The sequence below is a fragment of the Anas platyrhynchos genome, chromosome 7, assembly GCF_047663525.1.
Source record: "Anas platyrhynchos isolate ZD024472 breed Pekin duck chromosome 7, IASCAAS_PekinDuck_T2T, whole genome shotgun sequence".
NCBI classification, from domain to species: Eukaryota; Metazoa; Chordata; class Aves; order Anseriformes; family Anatidae; genus Anas; species Anas platyrhynchos.
The window spans coordinates 5,963,738-5,988,762 of NC_092593.1; the positions used below are offsets into that span (position 1 = coordinate 5,963,738).

Genomic DNA, 25,025 nt, shown 5'->3' on the forward strand with positions numbered 1-25,025 from the left:
GCATAATTTGCCTTGAGATCTTTACAACAGAGCAGAGATTGCAGCCTTTCTCCACAACCCACTAACAGTCTTTGCTGAGGATGGTGTCTCAGATCATGAAGAACTGAAGAATATCTTACAAGTTAAACATATAGGTGGGGCAAAGTATTTAATACAAGAACAGAGTAGGCTTGACAGCACATTAGATCCCAGAATGTATGAGCAGTAGACAAAAATCATAAATACATTTTCTCTTATTACTATTTTTTATGTATCAATCTCTGTTAGTAGAGTGAAAACAAAGACAAAAAAAAAAAAAGGCCACTGTGTTTGTCAGTGATGTATCAAAGTGATGGCATAATCTGAAGGAATATTATTTTATAAACTAGAAAAATGGGGTAAAAAAAAATAAATTTAAAAAAATGGCATAAATTCAGAATTAGAAAGTGAGATTTATCCAAATAGCTGTTTCTTTATATCTAAAATATACAGAGTGTTGAGGTTTCAAAAAGCAATGGACAAAATGTATTTGGTTTGCAACAGAAAAAAAATACTAGTCATCTTAGTGATAATTTGAAAGTGAATGTTCAAATTAAAACAAGTGGTATGAAATATATTTCAAATTTAATTGCTGACATTAAATTAGCATAAAATACAGTATGGTTCCCATATTCCAAAGGCAAAAAATTAAATTACATTGAAAGATATACTAATTGATTGCTTTGTTCATTTTTATACTGCATCATTGATCTTTCTTGGAACATTTGAATGTTTTAAATATTTCTTTCATCCATAACATTGATCAGAGCATGTAACATTTATTTTTCCAACCATCTGTATTTCAGCATTGTATTCCTGATTTTCCATAAATTAACGTAAAAGCTAGTCTAATATATTCTTTCTCCCGGGGTTTAGATGAGGAACCTTTCTTAATTCTGGCTGATCATCATGAAATAAGAAAAATTAGCACTGATGGATCCAACTACACTTTGTTGAAACAGGTATAATCATAGTACCATGCTCTAAGTTTAACTTGATACTTTTATTTTTATTTAAATTGTGCAACTGACAGAAATATCATGCTACAATTGGCATTGTATGCACCACAGAACAACTGCAGTACCTTCACAGTTTTGATAATATTTTAAATTTACTACCTGAGTATTGAGATGATTAAGGCTCAGGCAGTTGTTTTGTCAGTCATTCTGAAGTATGAAAATTTATGTTATTTGTGATCCTCTTCCACTGCAATATGTTTTGACCAATTTTAATATTTCATTTAAAAAAAAAAAATACATATATATTTGGCCATGTATTATTTGGGCTAATTACTGTCAGAATCCAAATCTATTTTTTTTTTTAATTTAGACAAACTCGATTCCAATATTTGCAGCATTACAATGCATGAACACGCATCTTTGTCTAAATCTGATTTTTTGTGTAATTATTCTAAATTATTATGACAGGGAACAACAAAACAAAGCAAAACAAATCTTCGAAAAAAAATAAAAAATATAAAGTTGCCCAGTAGGTACAGAGCTACCATTTTAGCAGTTTCTACTCTGCTTCTATGCTTCACCTAAGTGTAGTTAGTTACCACAGGTTAGAGTTCCAAATCAGTTATGCCAGTCAATAGCATCAGGTTTTTTGTGACTTCTTGTGTCAGTAAGCTGTGCTTATGTCACAAGAAAGGTGTTTAGGTCACAAGAAAGGTGTTTAGCTCTTCACAACAGTAATTACAAAATTAACCATCTTGTATTAAACATTTTAATTTATTTAAGCATAGGTAACATTTTGTTAAAATCTGTTTGTTCTTCTGAAATCCTTTTGACTGCCTCTCATCTACATCTCACTGCCTTTCCTCTTTTGCTGGTATATCTATTACTAGAAGCCTGTGAAAAGAGTGGAGCAACAGTAACATTTCTTTATGCTTGGTGCTGACAGATTGGCACAGAGCTTTATTAGTCTTGAATTTAATAGACTCCTTTTCACTACATTAGGGACAATGTAGCTCTAGCCATTGAAGACAATCTGTGGTTTCTGAATCACATCAATTCATTAGTCTAATATATATCTCAACTTTTGAAGCTACTGGCCTTTGATCCTATAAATACTGCATTTTTGAAAACATCCAGATTTGAAAGCAAAAGAGGAAGCTATACCAGCAGAACAGGTGAGCTGTCTTCCTCATGAGGACATCCTTTTGTCCTTGTAATGGTACGATGGATCAGCTCTAACCCTTTCTTAGACATCTGCCAGATGAAGGCAAATACCAGAACTGCTCTGGCAAAGGAGCAAAACCTACCTTCTCTGTGCATTTGATCTGTGCTTTGTCATTCTAACAATCGTTCATATAAACTCAGAGTAGAGGAGATGAAAGCAGGAGTTCATTTAATCTTCTCTGAGTTGTTACATGCCAGCTTTGTCCTCTTTTTTTTTTTTTTTTTTTCTTTTCAAATGTACATAAAAAGTTCAACTGTTTAAATACATTTCATCTGTATTCTTTGCCTTCCATTTTCTTCACTTGTTGTCATTAAAATCTGTAGGATTTCCGTAGGCAAAGTAGGTAGAATCTTCCTGCTCCTTATTAGTGATTTTAGTTGTTGTTTGTTTTTGTTGTTGTTGTTTGTTTGTTTGTTTTTTAATTGATGCACCAAGGGGACCATAACTTATGGACTAGGATAGAGTATGCTGCATGTAACCGAGACAAATAAAACCACAGGTTTGAGATGCAAGGTTAAAGCAGCTGATGCCATCTAAAAGTTTTACCCTTCCTTCTAAAAGCAGGGTAGAAGATACAAGACAAAGAATAACGCTAGGAGAACTTCAAAGTGATATGCAGAGCAGGAAGAGATACTGTCTGGACAGAGAACTCTGTTGCAAATATGCAGGAACAATTTTACATGCAGCTGATGTTCTGATAAATATTTGAACCAAACTCACTCAAAAATAAAACACTTGAAACCAAAGATTTGAAGGCATTCAAATTCTTTTATCAGCCTGGATACTTAAGAAATGTATGCGCTGTTTTAAAATATGTAGGGATAAAGCTTTTCAAAAATTGGTGACGTTGATTTTCAGAATTTTATACATTTTGATAGTCTTCTGTATTCATTCATCTTTAGTCTTCTTTGTTAAGAATTTGGTGTGTGGCTTTATCTTTAGGTGAATGTTTGCTAGTAATAGAAAAAGAGACAGAAAAATTGTTTCGTAGCACAACTAAAAGTGTCAGAATTGCAACTGGCTTTACCAAAAGTGTGTGTACATGGATATGTGATTTTTGAAATACTGTGTCGTTTCAGGCTTTACTGGTGGTTTGTGCTGCCTGATCACTCCTTTCCTCTTAGGTTTTGCTCAAAAGATAGATCTACCTTATTACACAGTAGTTTACAGATAAGCCACATATTACTTTCAGGGCAATTAAATATTGTTCTTATTAGTTGTTTATTTTAGAGTTGTCAATTCCAGAGCATTCTCTCTACAGGTATGAATTTCAATAATGAGAGAGGTTGCCAAAATACCTGAAAGTAAAAGGTCATTGGGCTGATAATAGAATTGATGAAATGATCTTATGGTTTTAAAAGTGCAAACTGCATCTGTTCTTTTTGCTACCCCTGTTCCATCATTTATTGATAACAACATCTCTGTATAATATTAAGAATAACCATGAATTCACTACAAGTAGAATGTAAAGCAAGTTATGGGACAAGGCTTTCCATTCTCAAATAAGGAAATGAGGGCCATCATTTGAATGCACAAATGTTTTTGTTTGTTTTTGTTTGTTAGAGTAATGCCAAAGGTAGTAATTAACAAAAAGATCGAGCAAAAGATAAATATATTTACTGATAAAGTTAATTTCAGAAATGAAGAATATCACACCTTCATTTAGTTTCAAGTCATCTGACTTTTTGAAGTGCAATAGTTATTTGTCACCATATAACTAAAGTACCTCAAAAAGGTACTAAAAAATAATGATTAGTAAAATGAAGCATTTTGATGACTGTTATATGCAATATATTTTGCATTCTGAATGCTATCAAATATTTTATATTAAAACTTATTTGAATAAGTTGGCTTGATTTTTTTATTATTTTTATTTTATTTTTTTTCCTTTTTTAGGGGCTAAATAATGTGATTGCAATAGACTTTGACTATAGAGAAGAGTTCATCTATTGGATTGATTCCAGCAGACCAAATGGCAGTAGGATAAACAGAATGTGTTTGAATGGAAGTGACATCAAGGTACTTGTTGATTAATAAAGTTACTATTAGAATGTATATTTTTTTTTCAGTATTTTGGAAAATTCTCCTTTATGGCTGTAAGCCAAATTTTGAAGTTTGGGTATATGCATATACATACATGGCATGATCTAGCAAGTCATAGTAAAATTTAATTGCATTTGGATCTTGTCTGAAATAGAGTTAAGGGCTAAGAGGATTGTATTCATGAGCTAAATTCTGTATGAATTAACTGACAGTTGACTGAATTGTTAGTGCAGTGGGGTTTACAGAAAGCCAAAGAAAAAACAAGTATAAGTAGGTAGGTAGGCTGTGTAAATATACTGAAGTACTGAAGTTATGGAAAATGCTGTAGTCAGCTGGTCTGTAGACTTTAAATGTCACACTGGTCATTTCTGTGACTGGAAGAAGTTTAAAGAGACCTTTCAAAAGAAAAGTCATTAGAAAAGAAGATAATTGGTTGATGCTTCTAGATAGTATAACTAAGCCACAATATGAGTTTGCAGAGCTGTCCGTTTGTACAGGAAATGTCCCATGTTGCATTGCATAGCTTTGATGCAGGCACACATTTATAAAACAGTGAAGCTGGTAATGCTAAGGTATTAGGAAATAAAATATTCTATTAATGTGAAGAAAATGTTGCACAACTTGATCTAATTTTAGAAAGATTTTATAAGGTGGTAAATAATGTAATAACCTGAAATGATGTTTTTACATATTCATAACTATAAAATTAGAGTAAAGTACTTCACAGTATCTCTTATCTTGAATGATTTTCAACGTCTTCATATGGTAAATTAAATTAAAAATCACACATTCAGTAATACATTATAATGTTTACATGTAAAGTTTATACTTGAGTGCATATGCTTTTAGTGGTGAATATGACAATAAATTAGAATGTACACTATGGTAATAAATCCATTATTGGTACTTCAGAGATCCTAAATATTTTCCAGTGTTGCTACCTGTGATTTTTTATCTTTCTTTTTACTTAAGTTCCAGTTACTCCTAATTAGGAGTACAATTTTGAAGCTTAGATGAAGTTGGACTCTCATTTTAAGATGATTGGGAATATTCAAATATAGCCTGAGACAATACTTAATGTGAAGTATTCCCAGCCAGACTAGATTGAGTCATACTGTCATGATGAGATTTGTAGTCATGTATGTCTAGAGATATTTGTTCAAGTCTCAGAATTATTCAGGTCATCAGAAATTTTGAGAATAACACATCTCAAGTCAGTGAAGCATAGTCTATCCGTTATGGCACCAAATTGCTTCTATCCCTTAGTTTATTCCTCAGTAAAGTAGTCTTTTTGAAATAGAGCTAATTCTTAGAAAGTTTCTCTTCCTTCTACCAAATGAACATTGACAATAACAGCGCAGCATTTACTTTCCAACCAGGTACGCTTTTTCTTTTTGCCTGATGTACGTGCCCTCATGGTATCTGTCATGATGATGTATGACACTAGTGTGATATTAAAATGAAATATATGCCAATGTAGTGTAAGAAGAAGTGGTGAGCTAACAAGTAGACATATTTTAGGGTGTGTTACCAAGGAAGAAGCTTCATTTGAGTTCTATGAAAAACAGAGTAGTAAAGGGAAAAAAAAAAAAAAAAGGTATGTATTTTTTTTATTAAGACAAAAGGAAAATTACAAACTTAAGATAAAAAAAATAAAGATACAAAATTATTAGAATTTAGTGCATTATGTAAAGAAGTTGAAAATTAGGTGTCATCATGCTATTCTCCATTCTCACTGACTATAAGAAATGGTGTCACATTGTTTTTACTTTCAAAGGTGTCATTACTTCAGAAGTGTCATTGCTTAACAAGGAGTAATACCTGTTTTTCTCACATTGTATTTCTCTGTATCATATATCCCACATCTCAGTATTCAGACAAATTTAATTCTTTAATTTTTATTCCTCCTCACAGTATTTAGATGGTTAATTTTTGTAATTTTGCTTTTCTAGGTAGTCCACAATACTGCTGTTCCCAATGCACTGGCTGTTGATTGGATTGGGAAGAATCTATATTGGTCTGATACTGAAAAGAGAATTATTGAAGTGTCTAAACTCAATGGCTTATACCCTACTGTCCTTGTAAGCAAAAGGGTGAAGTTTCCTAGAGATCTGTCATTGGATCCTCAAGCTGGGTATGAAGAAACAGTTCTGTAGTAATTAATATTTGATCTTAACTTTATATTTTTTATAAAATCAGAAGAGAAGCACTAATTATTTTCTGTTATCTGACTTTCAGCTATACTGAATATCAGTAGTCTAAAATGCATTAACAACAATTATCACATCATCATATTTATTTGTTTATGAATAAATGGGATACTGAATAACAAAAGGTTCATATTGTATGAGAGACAAAGAAATCTTACAGACTTTTTCGTTTATTCACTGAAGTGAACTGTTTTGTTGTCACTCTTTTCTGTGTTCACTAGATTCCAAATAAGTGGGGTTATTCAGCTATAATTTATTGGAAGACATTCTTTGATAGGCCTTGCATGTGAATTGAAGAATGAAAATGTTTGATCCCTCTTAACTGGAAGATAGCTTTTGCCTTTTTTTACGTTATGAAATTAGGTTTTTGATTTTAACAAAAGCCTAATAACTGGATTGATTCAGTACTAGGAGATAGAATAGCTGGATTGATTCAGTACTAGGAGACTTTTAAGGCTTTTTGGGAGAGAGAGAAAGATCACAGAGAAGACTTGTAGTCCACATATAACTTTAGAAAAAAAGTCTTTAAATATATAATAAACTTCAGTTACTGCTAAGGTGGTCTTAAAAATTTGAAATGGTCAGTAGGCTTGAAAAATTTATTGCAACAACAATGATGAGAAGTGAGAACTGCCTGCTTAATTTAAATAATTTGTTAAAAGGTGAATGTAGTTGCTAATTTCAGTAATTAGTAATTTTACTTGGCATAATTTATTTATTAATTTGTGCTGGCATTCTGATTGAAGTTTTGAGTATCACCACTATTTTTGCTTTCTTGACTGGTATGAGCTATAGGTACAGCAGACATTTTTCTTAACAGTTATAGAGACAGTTTTGGGTCTCTTCTCCCAAGCAATAAGCAACAGGACAAGAGGAAATGGCATCAAGTTGTGCCAGGGGAGGTCTAGGTTGGATATTAGGAAAAATTTCTTCACTGAAAGGGTTGTGAAGCATTGGAAAAGGCTGCCCAGGGAAGTAGTTGAGTCACCATCCCTGGAGGTATCCAAAAGATGTGTAGATATGGTACTTATGAACACGGTCAAGTGGTAGACTTGGTAGTGCTAAGTTAACAGTTGATGGTGATGGTCAACTAAGACTTGATGATGTTAGAAGTCTTTTCCATCCTAAATAATCCTATAATATAATATAATTGTAAAATATTATAATATTTTACATAAAACTGTTGTTCAGAAAATTAACCTAGTTCTATGAATTAAAAAATAATTTTAAAAAAAGCTACCTGGAAAATGGAATCATGGAATGACTAATGACTACCAATATATTTTTGACGTCAGCTAAATTAATTGCTTTTTTTTTTTTTTTTTTTTTTTGCTATGTTTTCATCACCAAGCAGCTGTTGTATTTTATTTTTAGATACCTGTACTGGATTGATTGCTGTGAGTATCCTCACATTGGCCGTGTTGGTATGGATGGCTCCAGTCAAACAGTTGTCATAGAAACACAAATATCTAGACCTATGGCTCTTACCATAGATTATGTCAACCACAGACTGTATTGGGCTGATGAAAATCATATCGAGTTTTCTGACATGGATGGATCTCATAGACATAAAGGTTGGTCAAACAGCTAATTACTTTATTTTTTTTTTTGGTAATTTTAAAATTGAAATGTTTTATGTGTTACTTAGAATCATGTGAAAACTGTACTTTAAAACATTTTTTGCAACTTAATTTTCATACACTTTTTCCTTGTTATCAACATTTTATAAGCTGCTTTTCATATTCCTTTTCTATTGTGAATATGAATCTTTTTTAAACATGCATTCCACATTTTAAACTTGCCCATGGAAAAAATGTCAAATGAAAACAGAAACTCTAGGGAACAGACTCAGCAATCAAAGGCTGCCCTGTCAATTCTGTGCTGTAGTATATACTTGACCACATTATAAAGCCAGAGAAACTTGGCTGTTAAAAGTGGAAGGAGTATGTCCTGTGTGCCATGTGTTACAATGCGGCTAAAAGCAGCCTGAGAAAGTCTGGAAAGCCCATTAGTCTGCTCAGCATGAGTCAGTAAGCAGAATAGTATTACAAATGTAATTTGGGGCTTTCTTGGTAGATGGATAAAATAATAACTTTTGAAATACTTATGTAATTAACTAATTTTTATCCCTGTGTTCTGCTTCTCACCTAGCAGATAATTAGAATGCTAGTCTTTTATCTATAAAGTATTTAAAAAAAAAAAAAGCTTTACACTGTGATGAGTACTTCTCATATTCCGAATGGTATAATTATGGTATAATCTTACACTTTAATTCAAATATATGAAATTGTTTTTGGTTTTGTTTTTTTTTTTTTTCTGCTAAGACAAAACACTGTTAACTTGAGCTTCCTTCCACAAGCTTTACCCAAACTTCAGAATTGCTGTTATCCTGGTAAAACTTGTGTATTTGGGCTTTTTGGGGCTTTTATCTCATACTGAGTGCCTCTAGGATTTCTCTAAACCAGAGCTCATGAAATGAGTACTTTATTTCCAGATTGGAGTTTTGTTCTGAAAAGAAAAATAGAAAAAAAAAAAATGTTTTCTAGGTCTTGTGTTCAAGAAGAATAAGTTATAAATAGATAATGAACAGTTTTTGAAATGCTGAACTGGGGAGACTACAGCAATAGCTATGAGAGCTGTAACCACTCCCATTAATCTCAGAATTAACTTCCATGTTTTCTGTAGTGAACACAGGACAGTTTAATGGTCCTAACCTGCTCACCAAAGCAGTAGTAGCTCAGATATATCCTGTCTGCAGGCTGAATTCCTGCTGACAGTCTGTTTTTCTGACAGGTTAAGCAAGGCTTCATGCTCTTCTTCACATTATTCCTCATTCTGCTATCCTGCTATTTAGTTTTCATACAATTATCCTCTTACTCTTCTTTCTGGATCTTTCAAACAAAAAAAGGAAATGGTGGAAATGTTTCTTTCTTAGTCCACACCTAAATGCAGTGGTTAAATCTTTTTTCAGTTTTCTCTTTCAATCTGAAAGTTTTGGAATTTTTCTGTCTCAGAAAATGGTACATACTGGTACAGTTGAGAAGAAACCTGCAAAATTCCAGTTTCACTGTCTTTGGTGTCTATTGCCTAACAACACTGCCACCAGTTTCAGACAGCTGAATCTATTCATGACTTCTTAAGGAGCATGTCTGACCCCCTAAGTATTACAGTGAAAGTGTTAGGAATCAAGCATTACTGGACATTCTGTAGGCTGTTAGGCCTGTAAGTTTTTACTATGATGATTTTGAAATGAAAATTCATAAAAATTTGGTAGCAGTTAAATGTCTGAGGCAAACTCCATAAGTGGCTGTGACTTTATGTAAACCTGTTACAATACTTTTAAGGACATGGTTCTTACAGATGACATGTAAGAGATTCAAGCAAGAAGAAACTTTAGCTTTGAGAGGAAGATCCTGAAGTATTTAAATTATGTGAGCGAAAGATTTTTTCATTAGCTAATACTGTTTGTCACTTTCTGTTATCAGGTGTTTCTTGCAAAATACAATTATCAAACCAAGTGGTACAAAATTTTCTATGTATTTAACAAAGAAGCGATAGAATCCTTGGCATCTGAAGTAGATCAAACATGCCTGTAGATGTTTTAAAAGGTGCTTTGAGATTTTTGTAGAGCTAATTCATAATGATAAATTTGTATTTAATCAGAATATTTGTCCTGCTTCTCTTAGAACAAACTTCCAAATCAATTTTTCATGTCTTCATCTTTCAACATGAGACAAGAAACATTTCTGGAAAATAACTTTTAACCATTACAAATGAATTGCCTTAATAAGGGAAACCTGAGGAAGTTCAGTGGTTGAGGTTTAGAGGAAACAAAACTTAATGATCGCTTCTAGCTTTTTGATACAAGAAACTGCAATATCTGTCAATGAGCACTTAAATAAGAAAGATCTGTTTCATAGCTTGTGATAACTGTATTTCTTGAAGATGCATTGTTCACATGGATTTCATGGTCTATTTTTCTTCTGTCGTTCTGAGACACTTTTTATTGTCAAAGTTAACTAATGGATGCTTGAGCTTACTCTATCCTTCGTATTTTCATATCCTTCAGAAGAAGGATAAAGGCACAGATATGATGAGCATAAAATACATACTCATGCAGCAGATAAAGTCTGAATGGGAATCATGTGAGCAATGCAATCTGAAGTACTAGTTGTTGTGAGCTAAGTAGCATAAGCTATGTATTTTTTTTACCTGCTTCTCTGACCTTTGAGGATAGAGCTAGTTTGCTCTGAGTTTTTTCTGAAAATATGTTTTTTGAATCTTAAATGACCTGGTATGGAAATTATCAGAAAATGACAGAAAGACCTCACAATATCCACCAAATAAGTCTCAAATTAGAATGGATAGATCTGAATATATATCATAAAGAGATACTTTTTGTATGAGATAGAACACAGAAAACTGCAAAGTCTGTGCAAGAAACTTACAGAAATTGAACAATTTGTGGCTAATTGTTGACACCGTGTCTGTTAAACTAACGATTGTTTTTGCATGCAGCTGCAGTTTATGTGTAGTTTGGAAATGTAGATCATAATGGTAACATTTTTTGCAACAAGTATTTTTATTTCTTTCTTATGAGTCTTAAAAACTTTTCAGGAAAAGAGAACATCTGCTGCTTTCCTCTTGTAAAATTCCTCAGCATTTTAACAGAACAGGGCGCTTTTATAACTGTCAAGAGTCCTAGTAAGAACTTCGAAAACATGCTAACTAGGCCAGAAATCTTACCCTACTTGGGAACTCTTCTTGGCGCTAGGGGTAGCAATGACCTTGCTTATCTATTTGAAGTTTAATGTGTGATTATGTAAACTGTCTTTAGAGCTTAGCCAATTTAGCACTGCAGCATTCACAAATGTTATGCACAGTAAATGATTAAGCAAGCATTGAGGCACTAATCTGGCTAAGCACTAAGCTGGTTTACTTCTGTGAGCTTAAAAAAAAAAAAAAATAAGAAGAATTTGTCAGACTTAACAGCTGCTTTTGGTTCCCATTGCCCAGAGGACATGCAAGCTTTGCAGTTCCCTAGCTATCAGATTGCCTCACACAAGCAATCCTTCCTCCTATCCTTCAGAGTACCTACCATTTTCCCATTTCACTTTTTGACGATGAGAATTTGAAAATACAAAAATGGAATCTGATAGTCCAGTTTAGGAAGTACAGAAACTCCTCTGAGCTAAGATTAGAATTTAACCATGCCAAATTTTTTGATGTTTCACACTCTAAAAACAAAAGTTTTTAAAGCACTTCATTGCTTCATCTTACAGGGAACATGAGGCAATGAAAATGTCCTAAGCCTTTAAATGAACTGTGTATTTGGAAATTACTTTGTTAGCTGTAATATAGTTATCAGACAGAAACTTTTCTATATTATCTTAAATTGAAAATTCCTTGTCTTCAGAACTGGTTTCTACCTGAGTGTTTACAAACTTTATTGTGTCTAATATTGTATAATATTGTGTCTAAATATGTGCAAGTTTTATGGTATTAAGTAAAAAGCTTTGGGAGATGCTAACTTTTTTTTTTTTTTTCCTTTTAATTTTAGTCTCTGTAATTTCAAGAATTACTAATTTCGGGGGCTTTGTAGGTAGAAATAGAACATTTGTGTCTAAGTCTAAACTCTGCCACCTGAATATTACAGCAGAGTAAATCCATTTGTTTATGGAATTGTCCTAACACTACAGAATTCAATTCATTTCAGATTTAAACTGCAGTTTAAATAGATGAAAAATTATAAAAGTGTGGAAAGAAACTTTAACAGCAGATAAACTGTAGTTCTGATATTGGAAAATTTTTCTTCCAGCTTTTGTGGCATCTATGGAATTGCTTGTTATAACCACATCTGGTGTTAGCTGCATCTGTTGTTAGCACAAACTCATAATAAGTCATAGTTTTCATAATTGTTCAGGTAAAAATCTCCAATTCATATGTCTTCCTAAATCTGAGTATTGTATTGTATTGTGTTCTATCTCTTTCAAAGGATAATATTTAGGAAGAATATACAGGTTCTCCTACATTAAAGTTACTTCACACAGTTATATTACTCTGAGGTTCCAGTCTCCAGTTTATGGAGCCCAGGTTATGAAGATTGCCAGTGGGTTGGTTTCTATATCTTCTGTTGTTCCTGTGATAATACGCCAAAAATTCATTATATTATAAGGCTCTGAAAATATTTTTTCTACATACTCATTAAAATCTTAGTGGACATTTACTGGTGAAGTCAGTGAAGTTTCCATATGTGCTGGATATACTGCATCACCAATTTTAAGGGATTGGCATTAATTTCCATGCAGTTATTGCTGTCAGAAAGCAAGAACATAGAACAGAGAACATAAAACTCAGTTTTTCTTATGTTTTTCTTAAGTCATGGTGTCTCTCCTTGTTGATATCAAAGCGATCAAAAGGGGGAGGTAGCCATCTGTTCTCAATGAAGAAAGGTGAAGAATGTTGAATAGCTCATTTACATGTGGTAGAAGATAAATGAGATAAACAAAAGGGGCTTAGCAGTTTATGTACTCAAAGTTAGATGACAGCAGGGGAGAATCTGGGCAGGAGCATGGGGGAAGCAAAGGTGGTGGAAGGAACAGCTTGAGAGGCAGAGTGGGGATGAATATTGAAACTGCAGCAATACGTGGGTCTCCAGGTGTTAAGAGTGGTAGGCATATAAGTGGTCTCTATAAATCTGAAAACTGAAATTAATTAGCACATTATGTATCTTTCTGCTCTAATTGTGACTAGCATGTATTTGAGAATGATTTAAACATTGTTGTGATAGCATACTACTCTGTACTTTACAGCTAAAGGGTGGCAGTGGCATGTAAATAACTGCTCACATCGAAATAAAAAAAAAGCAATAAAACATTTTAAAGTTGGACAGTACAATATTTCAGTCCTATATTTGATCAACTGATTTTATAAGCATATTTTTGAAAATTTATTAATCTCTGCTCATGGTATCATTGTAAGTCATACCTAATAGTCAGCCTTAATGCCACAGATACATTGGTATCTTAAGATGTTTAGATTTATTTATCTGTCCAGATTTCCTGCTTCTTCTTCCAGTTTCCTCCAGCTTTCTGATAGGCTTGTGCATTCCTTCTATTTACTGGCTTCACTTCTCATCAAATTTCTCATCTTTGTTTGTTTGTTTGTTTCTTTTGTTTTTTCTTTTTTTTCCCTATTCGGTTAAGCACTGCCTGAGATTAGCAGTTTCTTCCACTAGAAGACAATTCATTATTTCTGTATAAGATCAAATCCTAATAGAGAAGAGCAGCAGAAGTCCTGTTAGAAAAGGAAGGTATTGCAAGGGAATCAGCCATCGGTAATATGGAGCAAGGCTGTGGTAGGAAAAAGAATCAAAAACAAATTTCATTTGCAGTTTTCCTCCCAAATGGCTTAGAGTGGTGATTCTGCATTCTGCATTTTTTGTCCCTCATAGCTGTTAAAGTTGTGCATAACAGAGTGTATTACTTCCATACTGATGGGCTGACAAGTAGACATCTTGATTAAATGTTCTAAAATAGGAGATGAAGGGAAGGTAGAAGTACTTACCTGTTATGACTCTGACCTGGTTTTTCTCTGATTATGCAGAAAGTAGTCTATCCTCACAGTGCTTGCTAAAGAAAGGAGGGCAATTAGTCTTGCTCTCTTGTTTAAAAGTATGGTTCACTCTGTAATGTATGCTCTGAGACTTGTAATTAGTATTGCAACATGTAAATAATGTATGCCATTTATGAAGAGGTAGAACTGAAGTTCTCTGGAAGTAAAAGAACAAAAAAAGACAATGCGTGTTTCTTCACCTACATACATTTATGACAAATCAACAGTTGTCACTGCCTCAGATTTTGGAAAACTTGGAATGCTGATGTCCCCAGAGGCAAAGAACAAACATGAAGGACTATTTTACTGTTGCATCAAAAAAAAACGACATTAAAATTATATCACATTTTATTGTCATTCACAGTTAATACAAACTAGATTTTATAACCTATTTACTAGGTGTCAACAGTTCTGATGTTCCATTATTTATAATATATCAAACAATGAAGGAATGAAGCAAAGTAATATTCGGCTGTGGAATCATAGGACGGTTTGGTTTTGAAGGGACTTTAAGGATCACCTAGTTCCAACCCCCCTGTCTTGGGATATGAGAGAACTATGATAGTACTATGCCTCAAGCAGTGAAAGAAATCAGAATTAACTGCCATTAAATATCTGTGTTTTGTTTTGTTTTGTTTTGTTTTTTGTGTGTGTGCCTTTTTTTTAATAAAACATTTCCTCAGTCTTTACAGATGTACCAACTGAAAGAAAATACATTGCTTTTTACGATCAGCTTGGAATAAAATTTATATGATATAATTCCATCCATTGATACTGTATTTACTTTGTATGTATTTTATTTATATATATATTTATCTACATTTATTTGTTTGTACTATTTTATTTAACACGTTGACATATTATGTTAAATAAAATAGTCCTTTCATTGCTTCCCTATGTTTTTTTTATATTATTATTATCTTTTATTTTTGTAACTTCTCCAAGCTTCATAGTCACAAAACTTAGGTCTTTTAGAGACATAAATGATGCAAGGTCGTGACTTTGATCAAATTTCTGTTGAACATCACTTCATGAAATCTTGACTTTAACAGAGAAGCCCATTAAAATTATGAAGTTACTCAAGGGTTAAAAAATTCTCTGACCAAGTGAGTTGTTTATAGTACTATTTCATTATTTTCTTTAGATCGGTATTTGGCTAGGATGACTTCCCACTCAGCAGTTGGAACCATCATGCCATCAGTCCTTTCACAGCTTTAGGGTTCAGCATGGCTTGGCCACATGGTTCCCATGGAATGGTCCTGCTGTCCTGTACGCCTCCTACATGCAGGTGTGGCTGAGCTCAGGAGTGAACTTGTGAGTCCATCTCCATACAGAATTATTTCTAAGTTCTTTCATTAAAATATATGAGCTCAATTCTATACTCAGTTGGAAAAGCAGTTCTTCTCAAAGAGAAAGCTTCCACAATAAGTGGCTGATATGAATGTGTACTCATCAGCAGCACTGGTGAAAAAAGGGTGCTTTGTTTTGTGGGGGCTTCAGTTTCTCACCCTACATGTCAAATATTTAAACTGAACTACTCTAAAGAGACTCACATTCCTGCATTGTTGGTTGGATGCAGCATCCATTCTTATTTCATGATCAGTTATTCTGGAGTATTCAGTAATTCTGTCAGAAACAACAGCAGCAAAATACAACCCTAACATGAGAGTGATTAAGTCCCTGACAGTTTCATCTTTTGACCTCTGTGCAAAATCCATTTTTTAGAAAGATACACTGTGTCATGCTTCTTTTAAAGAATATAAATAGATTATATAATACCTGCTACATTCTATTGTCTATTCTGGTTTTGATCTTAAGGTATTTTATGGAAAACAAGTTTCTAAACATGGTGCTTGCAGAATTATCTTTGGAAATAGGTCAAGGAAAAATCTACTTGCATCAGTCAGTTGTTTTCTGAAGTGCAGTACTCTAACTGTAGTAGTTAGAATCTTACGCTACACATTTTACTTAGCTTCCCTATTAATAAGGCATGATAAGAGAATTGAAACAGTATGTTATTCTCCTGAATATTTTTTAGATCATGCATATGAAGTTTCATCTGGATTCTGATGTATGCATAATCCATTGAAGCTAAGATGAATTGTGTACTCGGATTTCTGAATGGATTGTGTGTCATTATGACAACCCACAGATATACATAGAAAGGAAAGTAAGCATTTGCTTATATATCTGTACTCAGTATATGATGTTTATGTATAATTACTGGATGGTCAAAGACAAGATGAATGCTACAGGTATTTTTCATTACTGGGGAGTATTACAGAAGACCACATCAAGATAATTGTCTCAATTAAATCCTCTTTATGTGCATTAAGGCTTTTACATGCCCATTTGTTCTGATTTTAATCCTAACTGTGATCAGAATAAGAGAATACAGACAAAGGCAACAACATTTATTTATTTATTTATTTATTTATTTATTTAGAAAGCCTGCAGTGATATCTTTGACGTCTTTAATTTGATGTCAAAAGTAACAGAAAGGGTCATAATTTATATGAAAAGATATGTTTTCAGAACTCAAGTAAAAGCAAGATAAATGGCTTCGTGAATAGCTTCAGTGTTTTACAGTCCAGGGTTTTACAAGTAGCAGCTTCTCTTTCTGCAGTTCCTTCCAGCTTCTTCTGTCAGTCTGGTCTGCATTTCTCATTAGAAACTATCCTTTAAGATCAGTGGGGAATTTTCTGCAGTTTTGCAGATGAACCTAAGTTTTCTGCTTGTCTTTTGTTTTTTTTTCTTCAGTGACAGAACCATATGATGCAGAGGCTATAAGAAACTTTCAATAGCAAATGCTAATGAATAAATAAATATTGAATAAATAAATATTGAATAAAAACATACATAAAATTTGAAAAACCGAAAGATGTTTCTTCCATATAGCATGTGTGTACACAGATTTTGATTAACTCATATTTCAGAATTGTAATTTCATTATTCCAACTGACATGAATGTGTAAATTCTATGCTTCCTTAATTAATTACAGTAATCTGTCTGTAAGAGTAGGATATGGCAATTAGTATTCCCAATTAATAATTATGCTACAGCATTTTATAGATCATTCACTTTTTTATGTAAAATTAGTGATGCATGCCTTTTCTGGAACAGTACTAAGCTGAACTCAGCATTATTAAAGGTGTGTGCAAAGCTTGAAGAATCTCTCAAGATTCAAGGAAAATCTTAAGTGGAAAAAAAAATTTTGTTAAGTGAAAGAACATTTAAAAAGAAAATAGCATTTGACTGCTTAGTCTCTGTTGTGCCTAGATGTAGGGTTATGCGTTAAGGTTATGTGAAAACTCCAATGTTTTCAGTACTGGAGATTCTCCCACACACTGTACTACATCTAGGGTGAGGCTGTGTATTGTTGTCTAGCCTTCCCCTATTTTCCCCACATAGTGAATTACTTAGTTCACACCAGAGCAGAGTCAGGGCAAAATTAACGTGCAAGTAGCTGGTACAATTTGATAATAATGCTTATAGGTTTTCCAGTAGGCAGACAAACCCTACTGTACCTCTTGGAGTTTTCCTGAGTCTTGGATGTTTTTCTTGCAATATATTTTGATCAGTCCACTGGTTAGCAAATGTCAGCCTGAGGAAAATAAACAGTATGATGGAAATACCTGTGCTTATAGTTTCTGTGGTTTTGCTTTCTTTTACTTGTCTTGTTACTTTGGTGGTAAAGCAGAAAATAACGATTCTTCAAGAATTCTTTCCTTCCTTGCTAAGAGAAATGGGATAGCAACAATCGACATGGAGAGTGACTCACTTCCATTTTGTAGACACCCTTTTCATAATGTGATTTTACTAATAAGGGAAATAATAAGAGCTTTTCTTGGGGACACTGTACTATATAGAGAACCATGCCAATGCTGTGTATGTAATACATGCCAAAACTGAGATATTTTTATATGAATGCAATTTAACTGATTTCACGGAAATGTTATGAAGCTCCTTGTAAGAGTATCATTGTTTCAGTATGATGGTTATGGAATGTGTAAACATACAAGAAAGGAAAATAATTTCAAGTCTAAAAAGCAAGGTTTTCAGGACCAAAAGTCAACAGACTTTATGTTGGTGTTCATTATATAGGAAAGACTGTTGTACACAAAAGTACATTTGCTAAGTTCTTATTCAAGTATTGGTCATCAGTTGTCAGTAAACTATAAAATGTTCCAGTGGGAATTTGGGATTCACCAAACTTAAGCACATTCCATGTAGAAAGATGAAGCTATATTCATCTAAGAAAACAAGGTAAATGTGTTAAGAATATGTTGCTTAAAATAACAGACTCAGCTTCTCTAATTTGCCTTTTTAGCTCTATCAGTAATAGAATGACTTGGTGATAAAAGACTATAATACACAAATTGAACATTATGGTTAGATGTTTCCTGTGACATTTATGATTACAGTTACATACAGTTTATAAATAAGCTGAATTCTAACTTTTTTTTATGTTTACCAAGAACAAATAGTCCAAGTATACAGTAGAATAAAGAACACTCTAAAGCTTTTTTTCTTCCTTTTGTTCTTTCATCTTTTTAAGTGATGTTGACTTATAATCTTGTGATGTTATAACAATGGGGTATTATTACTTTGTATATTTTTTTTTCTTTTTTTTTTTTTTTTCTGTATGGCTGGTTATGCTAGGAATAAACAGTATGCCCTCTTACTGTGATGTTTAATAAATTGTTTTTTTTTTTCTCCCTGTCTCACTTGTCAGCATATTTTGCCAAAATGAAATAATAATAATTGCCTTAAATTGTGTTAAATTAAATGCATCTGGGGATGTTTGCTTTGTATTTTGGGTATTTTCTAATAACTTTTATTCTCCTAAGACAGCAAATGAATACTGGTCTTCTGTAAAAAAAAAAATAGGTTAAGTTATAATTATGTTACGTACGACTTTACAACTTAACATGTAATTGGTTTAGAATCCGGAGGTGATTTTTGTTGACTGGAATTCTTTCATTTCTTTAACATTGATTGGGCCAACTAATTCCAAGCAAGCAGAGCTCACATACCTCATCCATCTTTCTCGTAACTGGTAATAAAGAACCCTTTAGGCTTGACATATTGTCATGATAATTATTCTCAAGACATTATATAGCAGTTGTATCTGTCAACCCATTCAGTATGGAATATTTTAGCTGGCAGTCTTCCAAGAGTGAACATTAATCTTAGCATCTCTTCTTACAGTCCCTAATCAAGATATTCCAGGGGTGATTGCGCTAACATTGTTTGAAGACTACATCTACTGGACGGACGGGAAAACCAAATCACTCAGCCGTGCCCACAAAACCTCTGGATTAAACAGACTGTCACTGATTAATTCCTGGCACACCATAACAGACATCCAGGTGTATCATTCTTATAGACAACCTGATGGTAATTATTCTATGTTTTCCATGCAGCATGTACATGTGTTTCACTTAGTAAGCATCCAGTTGCTGAATTAATTGAAAATTATTTAGCTGCAATGATTTATTTTTTATTTCTGTTTTATTTTGAATTTTAGAAATTTTCAAGTTTCAGTAGTTTTTAAAATATAGATCTGTGATCAATGTTGTTAGTATATCTGGTATTAAATGAATGTGATAGGTCTTGTTCAGTGATGAAATAGCTTTATAGTCATTTATAGTTAATGACTGGAAGTACAGGATGGTTAAATTACATTAGAGTCCAAGCTAACAGTTACCAAGATCAGAGCATTATGTTATGAATATATTTAGCGTTATTATTGCAAAAGTGGGAGAGTGTTAATAATGCAGAATAATACTGTTGTTTAGAAACCTGTTGTACTGAGAAAATGACAGAAAATATAGGTATTATGATTGTGTTTTGTCTCCTGTTGTCTATGTTTTGAATTCTGCCTAAATACAATTTGGTACTTGATCTAGATTAAGTAATTTTTTATCTCATTATCTATTTTTTTTCTTTTTATCATGTTTTTGTTTATTGAATGTATATCCTTAGTAATAACTAATTATTGCATACAAAAAAGAAGAATTGCTTAAAGGCGAAAGGAAAAGGATTTTGATATGAACCATTCCTTTTTAAAATTGAAGCGTGTAATACATTTTTCTTCTATAAAGCAGGTAGGTACTCTGAAGTAAACTGAAATAATAGTCTCTGATACACCTTTCCTATTCTGTCCACAGTGTCTAAACATCTGTGCACACTAAACAATGGTGGTTGCAGTCATTTATGCCTTCTGGCCCCTGACAAGATGCATACTTGTGCCTGTCCCACTAACTTTTACCTTGCTGCAGATAACAAGACATGTTTATCGAACTGCACTGCCAGTCAGGTAAGTGTAGAGAAGTATGTAGAGAAGAATTGCATTTTACTGTGTTTTCACCTCATTTTAAATAACCAGGGTTGATGTCTATGAAATACGGAAGCAGCAGTCAAAACACCTGAAGACTAGGAAACTCATGGGTGCATTTAAAGTGCTTAATCTTCAAGATTAGTTGAAAATAGATTTACTTTCAAATGCTTTTGTTTGTTTGTTTGTTTTGTTTTTGTTTTCTGGAGAGCACAGAGCTTGCTCCTTGTCAAATGTGGATGTTTCTTCCAGTCATTAGAGCAAATACAGGTACTAAACCCATAAACATTGCTTTGAAATATACATATACATATATATATATATATATATATATATATGTATAAAAAACATGAATGATAAAATTACAAAATGGTTTGAGGGTATTCATTCATGAACAAACTTTACACAAATACAAGATATAAGAAAAGGATGGGACTGAGCTGTCCAGTTAGGTAGATAAAAATGGTAAAATGCACAATTACTTAAAAATTGCATCAATTAAAACATTGAATTATTTATGGGAGATGGATTCCCTATGACTTGAAATAAATTCATTTTCTTAAGATTTAAGTTAGATTAACTGGAACATAATGATTTATTTCTCACAAGAGAACCAGTTTGATAAAAGGCTTTGGACTGTTCTACTCAATTAGTTTGGTTGATTGTAATAGTACATATGGCCTCATGTTTTTTATACATATATATATATATATGTATATATATATTTCAAGCTTTAATGTTTCTAGTAGTTGAGTTTGGTTATATGTATGCTAATGACTTTACAGCATTACACATCATGATGCATTTTGTCCATATTCAATAAGGAAAGGGTTTTACTCTTCCTTTTGAAGGACCAGTGGTCATCTTCAATTTACCTTAATAATTTTATAATGACGTACAAGTTAATTTAAGTAATATTGTTAAGATTCCTTCCCACTGTCTTCCTCTGTTACCATAATGCAGTGCTTTCTGTGGTTTTATTTTGTTCACTGCATCTTTTATGTTTAGATTGTCTGTCTGTCACTTCCCATTAAGTGGTGAGCAAAAAGAAAGAATAAAAGAAAATAAAGATTATTTTACCTAATCTTTTTTCCACATATATTCACCTTCTCAAATTAATTTTATTAAAGTAAAAAGGCACTTTCTATTTTGTGTTTTGTTTGTTTGTTTTAATTTTACTTACATGGTAACAGTTGATCGAGTGGCTCCTTTCTAAATTATTAATTCATAATCTGATTTGAAGGATAGTGTTGTATCTTGGATCCTCCAAAAGTAATATTTTATCACTTCTGCATTCCTTAGGAGGGAGAGAGGGGTTATATTGGAGGAGTTGCTTGCAGAAATACAACTACAAGTTGATGTTGGTTATTAGTCATTTTCTTCTAACTCTGAAATCTGTTTACTCTGATAATTTGTCAGCCTGATGGCATCAGATGCAGAGCTCTGTGGCAAAAATATACTTTGCTCAGTAAAGACTTTCAGATTTTGTTGTAAAATTATAGCTATTCTGATGATGTAATCACTCATGAAAACACATCTACTGTTAGCCATTTCTGAAGCAGTTGGATGGCTGATACACTCACTCGTTTTACACACAGACAGACATTCAGATGTCTTTTGATGGCTAATCTGATGTAAGAACTTATTCACTACAAGATACATCAGACTTTAGAAGGCCATTTAAGGTAATTCCACACACACCTACATGACTCTGACCCCCAGTTTAACTAAGTGATTAGATCCCAGATTTAGAAGGGATCATAAGTATTTCCATGCAGAGTGGAAAAATATCTAAGTTAGTACCCATTTCCTGGAATTAAATTTATGTTGTCAGTAATGGCTTGAGGTGCCTTGTGGTGAGCAGTATGGCTGGTACTTTAAAACAATGAGGCAGTAAGAAGGCCAAGCTAGCAAATAGAAACTAGTAAGAATGAGAGTTGTCTGAGTTTCTGTTGGTTTCCTACACCAGGAGGCCTTCTGCTGAACTACCCTGCTATGCATACCTTTGTAGAACGGATTAACAGCCTTACACCCATTCCTAAATAACCTCCTAGAGTATGGCTATCCAGAGAAGTACTCTCTTAAAATACAGGATTAGACAGAAACAAAATCTGGAGCTGATGTATTTGTCTAGTAGAGGTTGATAGTGGTATACAACAATATGCACCGAAGGATAAAATACAGCAATTTGGTTTTTCTATATGCCTGAATTTAGATTCAACCAATTGTATATCATGTCTGTCAGTGTGGTATGGGAATTATGTTGCTCAATGTATAAATGGCAATGAAACCATGAACTGCCTTGGCAGACAAATTAAACCTGAACTAATGTACCAAGTTTTAAATACCTCTTAAACAGTTTTATTGAGTAATTAATATTTTTTAAAACATGAAGAAATGAAAAAAATATATATATGCTGTCACAAAAAATGAAATGTTTTGCACTTCTAAGTTTGCTGGTTTCCTTTTCTTCTGTGCTCATAGAGAAACCAAGTAGGAAACACAATATTTGTTGAAAGGTGTGGATAGTCTATTCAGATTTTTCTCCCTAACATAAAGAACTCTGATTTTAGGATAAGCCCTCGAAGATTGCATCAAATCATTTCTACCCTTTATTTTGTTCGTGTTTTTCTTCTAGTGAAAACAAAGTTACAGTGTTGTTTTTGTGGTTGTTCTGAATAAGATCTTAAAGGATCAAGTCATGGAATGCAGCAAAATGCCGTGATTGCTTTTTATCAGTGGAGCTACGAGTGTAGCAATGTCATTGAAACCTCAGTGACTTCTGTCAGATGAAGTCTCAGTGCAATATATCTCCAAAAACATATTTTTTTTTTAAATTAGGTTTTATAAAATCAACAACCAGAAGTTATTAGTGGAACAATGATTTAATCAAATGAATCTGATTTCTTATAGTTTATGCTGTTCCTGTAAAAAAAAAAAAAAACCAACAACATATTCTTTCTCTCCTTTTACAGTTCCGATGCAAAACTGACAAATGTATTCCATTCTGGTGGAAATGTGACACTGTTGACGACTGTGGAGATGGCTCTGATGAGCCCAATGAGTGCCGTAAGTGCATTCTACATTTGGAACTCAGTTTTGTCAGTAGAGTCCAAATCAAATATAATGTTTTATAAATGTTAGGAAGAGGATTTTCTTTGAAAGCTTTTGTTTGCAGAACTGTTTTGTTTTCCTTGGTCTCTGTCAGATTTAGAAAGGGCACAGAGTCTTATCTGTCAGGCTGTATAAGATTTTCATTAACTCATGACTACTAAGTGTCTCTTTGGAAAATTATAAGTACACATTTTTCCTTTTTACTCGATTCCATCTAAATTTTTGCTGAATTTAATTGTTCTATTTTTGCAATAGAAATGTGATATAGTAATTTTCATTAGATTATGTTTTATTGCAATTATACAGGTTTAGCTTCAAGGTATCATTTAGTGCAATTTCCTGAAACAGCAATGTTTTCGATGTGACTCCAACTAAGATTCTGTTTATTTTGCATGATATGTTTTATATAAACATTTTAATTTTATAATTTTATAAACTTTGTCAAAAGAAAGGTTGGTGAGCTGAATTTGACCAGCAGTCTGAATGGTTTTATGCAGTGAACATTTTTCATGCACCCTGTGTAACTCTGACACACTACAAAAGATGCAGGATATTTCTCAATAGCCTCCCGTAGTCCAAATAGTAGATTACTGTAGTACTCTCCCATTGAACAGCTGAAAGTCAATAAAGATGATTCTTTCAGCATCCCAAAGGATGGTTGCTGTGATGGCAGCTGGCTGCTGGTTTACTTGTTAGAAAAGTACCTGTCTAGTGTACTAGATTCCTGAAGAGTAATGTCTATTAATGATACTGTGTTCTCAGTCCCAGTCACTAACTTCTTTAATATTATTAAATTAATCTACATAAAACTCTATTATATTAATCTACATAAAACAAAATATTATTGTATTCTTTCCTCAAGCTAATAAACATAAAAAACTCTGCTATGTGTTATAGAGTCTTCCAGATAAGTAACAGCTCATTGAATTTTGTGTACTGAAATCTCTAATCCATTTCTTTTACAATGCTATTAGTTCTCTTTTTCTGCTGCAAAGGCCTTTGAAGCAAACCTTAACATATATAGTCATCGTACGTAAGATTAACATTTTTAGCTACAATCTGTTTATAGAAAATAGTGCTATAGAAGTGCATAATTGCTCATTCACACAAATGGCAGTGGCTATAAGAAAAAGCAGTGGTAGACTCATAGGATGTGGAATTAGAGTTAGATAGTAAATTTCTGAAATGCACACTTGAATTGAAATATTTATATCCTAAATTGCAAGTTTCTGTTGAACTATTAGTAAACAACCTGTAGAGCATTGTAATGATAAACATATCATTTGGAAATTATAAATACAGTTACGTGAATGTAAAATCTCACACTTTGAAATCTATTTTACAGTAGTACACATACGTTTTATTTGCTATTATCTACTTAGATTTATATTTGACTGTAAAATTGTGAACATTGAATGTAAAATACAATGTTCACAAATACTTTTGATAGCTCTGTTGAGAAAGAACAACACTATTGACACTTTATTATTCCTCCAACAGT

At 32.9% G+C, this 25,025-nt stretch overlaps 1 protein-coding gene across 1 annotated transcript in view; it reads left to right on the forward strand.

The window, feature by feature from the left end:
- The window catches only part of LRP1B (LDL receptor related protein 1B), a 669,075-nt gene that overhangs the window by 563,760 nt on the left and 80,290 nt on the right, over positions 1 to 25,025 (forward strand). Inside the window, exons 57-63 of the mRNA XM_038182072.2 lie at positions 895 to 980; positions 4,099 to 4,221; positions 6,198 to 6,379; positions 7,830 to 8,029; positions 19,282 to 19,470; positions 20,244 to 20,392; positions 23,386 to 23,479. Of these exons, the coding sequence (XP_038038000.2) occupies positions 895 to 980; positions 4,099 to 4,221; positions 6,198 to 6,379; positions 7,830 to 8,029; positions 19,282 to 19,470; positions 20,244 to 20,392; positions 23,386 to 23,479 (1,023 nt within the window). The remainder of the gene's footprint in view (positions 1 to 894; positions 981 to 4,098; positions 4,222 to 6,197; positions 6,380 to 7,829; positions 8,030 to 19,281; positions 19,471 to 20,243; positions 20,393 to 23,385; positions 23,480 to 25,025) is intronic.